We start from the raw sequence: 12,150 nt of genomic DNA on the forward strand, positions 1-12,150 counted from the left end.
ATAAATAAGGGAGGAACAAAACACAGCATATAGAGGCTAATAATGAAAATTCATGAAAGACTTCAAAAAGCAAAATCAAACCACGATTAGAAAGAATTCAAAATTTATTCCTTAAATTATACTAGAGCTTTCTTTTTAGGACCACAGAAGATGTATTCTTTTCAGACCTCCTCCCCTCCCCCTTTTAAAAGATTCTCACATATCTAATAGTCCTGAATAATCAGGATGCTTATCTTTTTCCAGACCTTAGAGGCAGAGCTTCCAGTCTTTCAACATTAAGTATTTTCATGTGTGCCTTTTATCACATTGAGAAAGTTTCCTTCTCTTTCTTTTGTCTAAGTGTTTTTATCAAGACAGGATGCTGTATTTTGTCTAATGCCGGTCTGCATCAATAGAGATGATCTTGTGGTTTTTTTCTCTTCATTTTGTTAATGTAGTATATTACATGAATTGATTTTCTTATGTTCAACCAACCTTGCATACCAGAGATAAGTCTCACTTGGTTCTGGTGTATAATTTTTTAAATCTGTTGGATTCAGTTTGCTAGTATTTTGTTGAGGACTTTTGCATCTTTATGCATAAGAGATATTGGTCTGTAGTTTTGTTTTCTTGTGGTATCTTTTTTCTGGCTTTGGTATGAAGGTGACATTGGCCTCATAGAATGAATTAGGAAGTGTTCACTCCTCTTCAATTTTGTGGAAGAGTTTATACACTTCAGCACTCGAATCAGGAAGGTCTCCCCAAGACGAATGCAGTGTGCATGGTTTTCCCTGTCTTTTTGGGCTTCTGTCTTGTCCAAAATATTATATATTTTGTAGTTCCCCAGTTTACAGGAGTTTGGTTGTTCCTTCTGTTTCCCAGGAGACAGACCTCCCTCTTATGGGTATTTGAAGCTGACAGGTCTCTGTCCCAGACAGTCTACCTCTATAGTTTTTTAATAATCCTTTGATTGTTTCAATCTGCTTTTGCTTAGAGGGCAAATTCTGGAAGGAGGGGTTCCCTGGAGAGGACATTCCCAAGTCAGTCTTTCCTAGCCAGTCCAGGGCCAGGGACCCATGAAGGAGTAGACCGGCTCCAAAATGCCCTGGAGGGGGGATCAGGAATGGTGCCGAGAGCTTCTCCAATGGGAACCCAAGGCTGACCTTTCCTGGCCTGCCCAGCTTCTGTAGCCCTTCAAGTAACTGTCTTCTGCAGCCTTGAGGAAGTCTTCAAGTCTCCACCGTCCTGCCCCTGTCTGGGGAGTGTTGAAACAATGGCTGTTGCTGCCTTTTTCTGGGACAGATTGAAACAATAGCTCCCTTCAGAGCCTGGTCCCCTGTGTTGCAAATTCACTAATTGGTTCTGCCCACCCATGTTCATGTGGAAGAGGATCTTTATGTCCCTTTTTGTCACCAGCAGCAAGCTAGGCAGGGGTGCCATGAGAGTGGGGGATGGGTGCCAGTAGCCTCCACGCAGAAAGAGCAGTTTACTGTTATTTACTATAGTTTATCAGCCTCTTCCTCAAGCTCTTTCCTGGATGCTCTACAGTTTTCTTCTGGCCTCCAGAGTTTTGAAATAGTTGTTTCAGACAGTTCCTGCCTGTTTAATAGGTTTTTGGTGGAAGGACTGAATCCTGGAGTTCCCTATTCCGCCATCTTTTTAATGGGCACATTGCATTCTGCTAAGAATGTCCATAATTGTGAACCCATTTTCCTGTTTTATAGTCATTTGGTTTGTTATTGATTTACTTGTTAGACACATACTTGCTTTGAATATTTTACATACATACGTAAGTAATTTCTATTACAGAAAATTTTTCCTACCTTTTCATTTTGACTGGGCTTTTTAAAAAAAATATTGTTTTATTGAGGTATACTCACATACCCTATAATCATCCACAGTGTGCAATCAGCTTTTCACAGTACCATCATATAGTTGTGCATTCATCACCAGAATCAATTTTTGAACATTTTCCATATTCCAAAGGAAACAAAAAAGTAAAAAAGAACACCTAAAACATTCCATCCCCTCCCATTCCACCCTATTTTTCATTTAGTTTTTCTCCCCATTTTTCTACTCATCTGTTCATACACTGGATAAAGGGAGTGTGAGCCACCAGGTTTTCAGAATCACACAGTCACACCATGTAAACTATGTCGTTGGGCAGTCTCCTTCAAGAGTCAAGGCTACTGGGTTGCAGTTTGACAGTTTCAAGTACTTACTTCTAGTTGTTCCAATATGCTAAAAACTAAAGAGGGATATCTATGTAGTGCATAAGAGTGCGCTCCAGAGTGACTTCTCGACTCCATTTGAAATCTCTCAGCCACTGAAACTTTATTTTGTTTCATTTCGTTTCCCCTTTTGGTCCAGAAGATTTTCTAAATTCCACGATGCTGGGTCCAGGCTCATCCCTGGGAGTCATGTCCCATGTTGCCAGGGAGATTTACACCCCTGGGAGTCATGTCTCATGTAGAGGGGAAGGCAATGAGTTCACCTGCTGCATGGGCTTAGAGCGGGGTGGGGGAGGGGTGGAGGCACATATCTGAGCACTGAGCAACAAAGAGGTTCTTTTGAGGAGACTCTTAGGCACAATTGTAAGTAGGCTTAGACTCTTCTTTGCAATAAGAAGCTTCATAAGGGCAAGTCCCAAGACTGAGGGCTCATCCTACTAAATTGTTAGTTCTCAAAGTTTGTGGGAATAACCTAGGTGGGGAAGTCCAACATTTCTGCATTTTCCCCCAGTTCCTCAGGGGGACCCTGTAAATATATTTTTATTCTCTGCCCTAATTACTTTGGGATGTATCAGGATTTCACACTAACCTGTACAAACCTACCAGATCTCACTTCCTATTCAAAGTTCCATGTAATTATGGTGTTTGAATAAACTGACCGTGCAAGTTAAATTATTTAGTGTGCTGCGGAAAATATAGATCCTGCACTACATAAACATCTCTTCCCTTGGTCTCACACAGAAGTTGAACTTTTAAAACACAGTCAGTATCGTCCTTTACTCTTTGGTCTCATTTGCCTTAGTCCTAACCAGATTTGCTTCATTCATAACTCTGAAGTCTTGTTCACCTTTTTTTTTTTTTAACAGATGCTGTATGAGACAATACTGATATTCATAGCTGCCAAGCTCTAGGTCTGAGTTTCAGGTGTCACACAGACACCCGAAGTTCCAGAGACCAACCGGGTTATACACAAAGAGCTCGGCATCTCAGAATTTGTAGATAACCATTGCAACTCAGAAATAGATGTGACTGCTGTAAGAGCTTACACTCTAGGGACTGTTACAGTAAGCATTCCCCTGATAAGCTGTGCTCTAAGATTCAATTCTCAGAGTTTACACATTATAGTTAGTACATATTAGTGAGGCATTATAATGTTTATCTTATCGTTTCTGGTGTACTTCATTCAAAATGCTGTCCTTAAGATCCATTTACCTAGTTGCATGTCTCACAGCTTCATTCCTTCTTGCAGCTGTTGAGTATTCTGTTGTATACATATACCACAGTTCACCATTCTGTTCATTAGAGGCTGTACCTTAGGCCACCTGCATCCATTGCAAATCCTAAATACTGCCACTATAAACACCATAAACATTAGTGTGTCAATGTCCAATTGAGTCCCTGCTCTCAGATTTTCCAAGTATATACCATGTAATGAGGTTGCAGGACCTTACAGCGCCCACATACTTAGCTTCTTGTGGAACCACCCCATTGTTCTCTGTATAGGCTATACCATTCTTCTTCCCCACCGACAGTAAATAGGTACATCCCTCTCTCCATGTTTTCTCCAGCATTTGTATCCCTGTTTGTATTTTGCCCTGCAATTTTATAGAGATATATTTATACACCATACAATCATCCACAGTGTACAATCAGTTCACGGTATCCTCATGTAGTTGTGCATTCATCACCACACTTAGCACTTGAACATAATCATTACTCCAAAAAATGTTTTTTAAAGAATAATAAAAAAGATTTTTAAAAAATTAAAATACCATACAAAACAATATAATAATGTCAGACAACAGCACCACTACCGAAATCCCATACCCCTCTCTTGTATCGCCCTCTCATAGACATTTAGCTTCGGTATATTACCTTTGTTATATTTAGTGGAAGCATGTTACAGTGTTACTGTTAACCATAGACTCCAGTTTGCTTATATTTTTTTCTCCAAAACTGTCCCTTTTCCAACACCTTGCAAGGTAAATGTTCATCTGTTCTCTCACATGAAAAAACATTTTTATGTTTGTGCGTTTAGCTACAGTCCTTGACCACTCTAGGTTTCACGAAGTTATACGGTCCCAGTCTTTATTGCCTATCTTTCCTTCTGGTTTGACTTGGCTTTTTAAAACATCCATTTAAGTTACAACATTTCTATTATAAGGCTTTGGGGAATGCTTATGCTAGTTTTGAAAGAAAATTACCAGCCTTTTTCTCTTGGGCCCCATTTCCAAATCTGTTCTATTACCTCATTCTGTCCCTGTCTTTTCTGACGAAAAGGATATGGGGAGGGGTGTGTATTGATTCGTACTTCATCTTTTCCCCTCGTGACTAGCGTTTAAGATTTTCCCTCTTTTGAGGACCCTTGATTCTGTGCTTTCTAAAAATTGGTTGTTAGGTTACTTTTCATGGTATTGGAGCATGTTACTCTACCGAAAAATCCTCTGAACCTCAGTAATGTCTACTCCAGAACTCAGACCCTCATGTACATGAGCAGACTTAAGGACTTTAGAATTATAGGGTGTAAAAATTCTTATTGTAATTTTGGAGATCTCTGCTTTAGATTGTTTTTTTCTTTTCAAACTTCTGTGCTTGTTCAATAAAAACAAGCAGGTAAATTGAGGTGGAATCTAAATTTTAAACATTATTGGGTAATATTTATTCTTCACTGTCATTTCTTATGCTTGACCATGTTCTTTTTAAACAGTATTTTGAGTATCGGACTTGTAAAGACTTAATGTTTATTTCAACATCATTCATTGTGTTCCATTTTACTTTTGTTTTTTGATTGACTATATGAGTTCATGATTAGAATTGTGACCATATGCTATCATTCCCTTTTTTTGGTAGGCCGCATCTATAAGTGCTTGTTTACTGGCTCTGTGAGCTCACTACTGACACTGCCACTGGACATGCTGTCCACGTGAGTATCGATCTTTGTGATGATGAAAGATTACACAGTATATTGGTGATCAGTCCTCCCCCACATACTTACTTTTGTTAAAATTTGCAAATTCTCCTGTTCAGAGAGCAAACAGCATTTTACGTCTCTTATTCTAACACAGCTATTCTAAAAATAGTTGCTGCATATATATGATAATGATTTTAAAACATACTCATTTTAAAGGACTCTTTTATAATGGTGGTTAAATAGGCTCTTATGTAGTGTGAAGATATATATACTGTTACATTCATTTTCTGAATGTCATTTAAATGTTATATTTTTAATACAGTTAAACTGACTAATTTTGAAATGTTTCTCATTATTAGAATGTGGACTCTAAAATCTTATTTGCTAGTTTTTATTTTACTGTATCTTTGATATGTGCATTGTAATTGCATTTTCTTGGGAAAGACGTGTTGTGTTTTACTTTTACTTTCAAAATTAGAAATGCTGTAAATGATTAACCATTTCAAGAATCATTAGAATATTAAGACTGCAAAAGTTGCACCCATATTTGCTAAATTTTCTCTTGTTCCAACTGACCTTTGGTTTCTGAACCCTGTATCAGTAAAGGCAAAGAATAATATAAGACTTGTGGAGCAGAAGCACTCAGAGTATATTACCATAAAAATAAGTCAAATGGCAATAGAAAAGAAAAACCAAGCATGTTCAATTTCTGATAGAAAAGAAAGCAGGGATGATGTTTTTTAGATCTCTTGTGACTACATCAGTATTTTGAATCCTGGCCAAAATGCTTAGAAACATTAGAAGTATCTGTAGGTAACTTATTTTGGATACTTTCTTTTCCTTGGAAGTTTAGTGTGTAGGTAAAATTTTAAACACTTTCCAGCATAAACCTTATTTATATTAGAATCATTTTTTGTTTCATTACTGAAGAACAGTCGGATAGAGCAATGTTTGGATGTAGACAAGGACCTTGGAAATTGGGCAATAGTGGCTGAGGACTTGAGAAAAAGGAGAAAGCAGTAACCTGACACACACAAAGTGTGAGAAAAGAACCACTTGTATAAAAATAGATTCTATGCCAAATAGTGCAGTAGAAAGCAAATAGGACAATTTTCTCATTTCTGGGTGTCAGATTTTTACCTCCGCCCTCTAGAACAGTCATGGTATGGAAGCAAGAAAAATCAGACTTAAATGGCTCACCTGCCATTCAGTATGTCTTTGTATTTGTCATAGCCCACCTCGAGCTTTAATTGAGGTAAGAGACAAAGATGAATATTAGAAATAAGGAGGGAGGTCAGAAAAAAACAAGGGGTGACTGCTAAGAGTGAGGGAAGTTACATTTTGACACTTGTAAATGAGAACAGCCATTTTTAAAAGGGCATTTTTATTCCAAGGTTAAAATTCTATAGGTCACTGTAGCTTTGAGAGTACAGTGTAGCAGCCAGTCAGTATCTCAGTTGTCTTTGCAAGGTGAATTGAGTTTCCATCTTTGCTGTTTAATGGAGAAGAGATATGTGACTTCTTTAATGGTTTCTCTTTTAAATGACTAAACATGTTTGTATTTACCAAAGCTTAATTTGGTAGACTTTGGCTATGTGAACTACAAGTTTTTATAAAAGACATAGTAGTGAAAATATCACACAGACAGGGAAGTGGAAGTAGTCTACTTGCCTACCTACCTTTACTTCTTGTTAGTGGAACTGTCTTATTTTTCAGTTGGGATCACATATGTGATGCAGTGAGGAAGTTGGTTGTAGTGGAAGGAGCCCTAGCCCTGGAATTAAAAATTCCCTGCATCTGCCAGTTTGAGGGGATCTTGGGCAAATCCTTGAACCTTTGGGCAAATTTTAAGCACTATATGAAGTATAGTGAAACTGTCACTGAAGTTCAGAGCTGTAGCCTGTCCAGTGTTGGCATTCCTCATTTTTCTTTTTGACGTGATTGGTTCATAGGCCACCTGAATTGTCTTTAAAATACTACTCATTAAAACTTTGAGACTATGCAAGGCATGTTGGGGATATGCAAAAGAAATTGTAGACATGGTCTTGTTTTGTAATCCTGTGCAGTCTTCTGCAGTTTGAAGAATTGAGCCAGTTTCTCTGAAAGCACTTTGTAACTATTTAAACCTTTTTTCCTGAGTAATCTGTTTCATTTTATCTATTGTGTAAATTTTATTTCTGAAATTTTACCTTAAATTTCCTTTCTCAGCAGCTGCTACATACTCTATAGCTCAGTTCTTCAGGTGATCTCTGGGTGTAGCATATGAGTTATCCATTGCTACAAAAACAATTTCAAAAATTTGCTGGCTTCAAACTACCATTTTATTTCCTCATAATTCTTGGTGTCAGCAATGGGCTGGGCTCAGCTGAGCAGTTGGTCTGTTGATCTTGCTGGGTCACTCATGTGACTGCAGCCATTTGATAGTTTGGATGGGGCTGGATGGTCTGTGTTGGCTTTGGCTGGGTGTCTTCATTCTCCTGCGCCTGGCCTTTCATCTTCCAGGAGGCTACCTGGGGTTTATTTTCATGGTGTCCTAGGGCAGATTCTAAAAGAGCAAAAGTGGAAACTTGGAAGGCCTTTTGAGGTGAGGCTCTGGAGCTTGTGTGCCATCACCTCTGGTCACAGCCATTCACAAAGCCAGCCCAGATTGAAGGGGGTGTGCTGGAAGAGATTCTACAATGAGTTTGTGACCATTTAAAATCTATGACAAGCAATAATTCTTACTGCTGATGTTAAAGAAGGGGTAGAGAAGAGGGTATTTTAATGGCTTGGAGGTTCTTTAACAAGGGTGGTTAGGATTTCCCTTTTGATTAGGAGGTATTCCAGGTGATATCTTCCTAGGGGACACACCAGTCCAGTTAAGTTTGAACTACCAGGCTGAGGTCTCCAATATTGCCCCTTCCTTAGGTTTTCCAAGGAAGAAGTCTTTCCGTTAAAATATATGATTTTCCAAGGACTGTCGAGATTCTAGAGTTATCCTGTAATCATAGACATGGACTAGGAGTGGATAAGCCTCTTTAGAGAGGAAAAATACAAGCTGCTTTTTAGTGTTATAATAATACATGTATTTCCGAAAATGAAAGTAGTTCACCTAAAACAACTGTGCTTTATCTATCTAAGAACTAATTACTTTTGGTATATTTCCTATTAGCATCAAAACCTTGGTCTGCTTTCCAAGTGAAATTTTTTTGAGTTTTATAGACTTCTTTGTATAACGTTGCATACCGAATATTAGCCTTCATTTTTTTTTATGTTATCATGTCTGTCTTTGGAGGTGCTTCTCTTTCTGATTTGCTGGTTCTGTTCATTTGTGTGGGCTCTGGCATCAACCAACAAAGTTTGTTAAAATTGTGTGTAAAATAGGGGCAAGGAAGTTCTTAGGGCTGGACAGAATTTTTTGAGTGTTCGGCTGCTCTGTCTTCTTTGCTTGCTGCCTTCCTGTTTCTCAGCCGTGTTCAAAAGAGAGATTATGGATAGCTAATATTTACATGGTTCTTATGTTGCTCTGTGCCTACTATAATATATATTTGGTCAACTTATAAGATAGAGGTTCACCATCATTAGAATAATTCATGAGAAACTGATACGTCACCCAGAAAAGTATGATTTACCTTTCTGGCTGTTCTTTCTGAGCTTTTAGTATAAAGTGAAATGTTAACTTTGGTTTCTTGATTGTAAGTGTTCTTGGGAGTAATTATGTAATTTTTTTTTAATAGGGAAAATTTATTGGCAGATTGTTTGCAGGGTTGTTTTGTAGTGACGTGCACACTTTGTGCATTCATCAGTCTGGTGTGGTTGCGAGAACAGATAGTCCACGGGGGAGCACCGATTTGGTTGGAACATGCTGCTCCACCCTTCAATGCCGCTGGGCACCACCAGAATGAGGTAACCCCCCTCCCCCACGGGCAGACTGATTTTACTTGGCTAGGACATGAGCATTATTGTCACTCATTAAGACTAAACCTTTGACTTCCATGTTCCCTCATGAATGTTCTTTTGCCATTTTAAAGCCAAGGACAGTGGAAAGGTGTGGGAGAAGTTTAAGGGAGATGTGAAAAGTCAAAAGAATGCTATTGTGTCTTTGCCTCTTAATTTTCTGAGGGGATTGGGGATAATATTAGGGAATACACTAAAATGCTCTTTTATTTTTTGCCTGGGATATTCTCTTAGCTCTAACTTGGAAGTTAAGATGCAAACTTCCTGGATATGCTTCTAACATGCTGTATAACAGTAAGGAGGCTACCTATTCTCTTTATCAGTTTCTTCATATTTAAAGTGCCTCTGTTTTGTTGCTGTTGTGTGGGAACTTTCCCAAAACTAGAAAAATTGGGACATTGTAGATACAGTCTTTTGTAGTTTTATTTTCTCTTTATGAGCGATGACATAGTTGGACATAAGGTCATTTGTGAGTGGCATGGAGAAAGGGGATATGATAAAATGATATTTAGGATTTTGCTTACTGAGAAATTACAGGGCTGAAAATGTCAATGAATTAGTTACTTGCATGTGAAAACAATTAGCATGTCAAAATTTTATCATGAAAAATTGACTGTGGTATACCCAGTGATACTTAATGACTTAATTTTTCTTCTAAGAACCTTCTGCTTTTGTCCATGATAGACAGATTACATCAGATTTTGCCATAACTTTTCTTTCTACAGAATTAAGAGTGCAACTTCCCATTTATTCTTTCTTTGAGAAGCACACATATGCATTATGACTATAAGAAATGATACCCTCCCTATCAAGTTTTAATACTTTTATCATTTGTAGCATTTATTGCAGTTTTTTAAGATTCCTCATTAACTCCATGAGAGTTGAGTGTTTTACTTAAATACAACTGTCTTTGCATTTGGTAGGTAGCAGTACTCAGGAACAGTGATAGGAAGGTGCATTTGGGAACTGATACAGTTCATATATATAATTTTAATATCGAACGGAAATTAGAAAGCATTCTTTCAGGTGTTTGATAACTGTGAGTTTTTATTATGTACATGTACAAAAATAGATTATTTTTTTATCCCAGAGGCAATCAGTAAAGGCAGATCTTTTATAAAGGATTACAGACTGACATACTCAAGATAGATTTGTAAATCCATTTCCTATAATGCTTTGTGAAATGTTATGCTTTTGTGTTATACTGAATGAATATATATAATCTAAAGTTAGTTTTTATCCTTATATGTCAAGGTGATCCAAAATCGAATACATTTGGAAAAGATAACTTTGAGAGATGCTTTTTTTGCCTATTAGCAGGATTTTTGTTTGTTGCCTTGTTTTGCATTTCGAGAGCAGGAGTGTGGTTTAGCAGTAGAGGATAACCGAGACAAGTTAGCTAAATTTCTGGGCTCTTATCCTAGGCTCCCGCAGGAGGAAATGGTGCTGAAAATGTTGCCCCTGAGCAGCCTGCTAATCCACCAGCTGAAAATGCAGTGGTAGGGGAAAACCCAGATGCTCAGGACGACCAGGCGGAAGAAGAGGAGGAAGACAATGAGGAGGAAGATGATGCAGGCATTGAAGATGCAGCAGATGCTAATAATGGGGCCCAGGGTAATTGCTGCTTGTCTGTCCTCACTTTTCCAGATGGTGAATCCAGTCCCAGCTTGCACTGGACAAAAAGACTGGATTTTTCAAATTTTGATGGATTTTAAATTCTATTTCTAACCTGTTTTTACTATATTTTGGAAAACTTAAATTAATGTATATAAATATGCATAAATAGTTTTTTTTTATGAAGCAGCTGCAGTTTGAATTTTAAAATCCTACCTTTCATGGAACTTTTATAGGACAGATTGGAAGAAATTTGTAAGTTGGAATAGATCCTACTTTTCTTCAAGGAATTTGATAACGGATTTACCTTATTTCTTTGCTTCTCCCTTTCCATTTCCTTTGAGTCAGTACAGTTTTTAATATCAAAGAATTCTTGAAGTTCATACTGCAGGGTAGATACCACCTTTTACCACTTTCTCATTTTCTAACACTGTAAATCCAGAATGTACAATAAGAACCAAGACTGGGCCTACCAACCAGCTGTAGGTAGTAAAAGATGAGGTCCCTGCCTTCATTGAGTCTCTGGTCTAGTGAAGGTATAGGAGAGACCCAAGAGACCAAATTTATAATTACACCTAGTGGTAGGTGTTGTGCAGGTGGCTCTGAGGATGCTGTTGGGGAGAAGACCTATTTTAAATAAGGTTTTCTGGTTAGATCAGAGTAAATGATATTTGAGCTGAGACCTGAAGGATGAGAAGTGAGTTATGTAATGAGAGCAAAAACCTTTGCCAGGAGAGGTGACTGCATGTTCCAAGGCTCTGAGGGTGAGACCTGCCACTCCCCTAGTCCCAGGACATTGCTTTTCTCCCTTAGTCTGAGGCAACAGCTCCTACCTGGTCTTCTTCCTTCCATTCTGGCTCTATTATATTATTGCTCTACGTAATAGTCATGTTACTCTCCTGCCTAACAAACATTAGAATGGTTTTCCTAGTATGCTAAAGAGTAGAGTAAAATCCAAACTCCATATCCCTCTTGTGTATCTCATCTTGACTCAAAGCTACTGAATTCCTCTTTTACATAATCCTGTTTGTTTCCTTTCTAGCACTTAACATAATGTCGAATCACATTATTTATTTATTTTCTTGTTTATTGCCTAACAAGCAAATACTCAGTATGGAAAAATTTTAAATGTGGGTTAGCTTCCCAACAACCATTTCCAAAACATCAAATTAAAGAGTGCCTTTTTCTGTTTATAGTTTGGATTCCATCAGGAATCTTTAAATTACTATTATTTTTATAGATGATATGAACTGGAATGCCTTGGAATGGGACCGCGCTGCAGAAGAGCTTACATGGGAAAGAGTGAGTAAAAACTTAATTAAGCATCTTGTGATTTTAATCCTAAATTATATTTTGAAGTTAGTTATATTTAGACGCATGCCCTAATTTCTAAGTTATATCTGCTGGTGAACAGTTGACAGAACTCTTAACTTCTAGAGAAAATTGTTAAATACTGTTTAGGGTGAAAATATTAGCAAT

The 12,150-nt window shown here is 37.8% G+C and overlaps 1 protein-coding gene across 1 annotated transcript in view; it reads left to right on the forward strand.

Annotated features, from left to right (window-relative positions):
* MARCHF6 (membrane associated ring-CH-type finger 6) overlaps positions 1-12,150 on the forward strand; it is an 80,754-nt gene that overhangs the window by 22,703 nt on the left and 45,901 nt on the right. Inside the window, exons 5-8 of the mRNA XM_037799504.1 lie at positions 5,061-5,133; positions 8,838-9,006; positions 10,482-10,671; positions 11,912-11,973. Of these exons, the coding sequence (XP_037655432.1) occupies positions 5,061-5,133; positions 8,838-9,006; positions 10,482-10,671; positions 11,912-11,973 (494 nt within the window). The remainder of the gene's footprint in view (positions 1-5,060; positions 5,134-8,837; positions 9,007-10,481; positions 10,672-11,911; positions 11,974-12,150) is intronic.

This window comes from Choloepus didactylus, chromosome 11 (genome assembly GCF_015220235.1).
Source record: "Choloepus didactylus isolate mChoDid1 chromosome 11, mChoDid1.pri, whole genome shotgun sequence".
In the NCBI taxonomy this organism is placed as follows: Eukaryota; Metazoa; Chordata; class Mammalia; order Pilosa; family Megalonychidae; genus Choloepus; species Choloepus didactylus.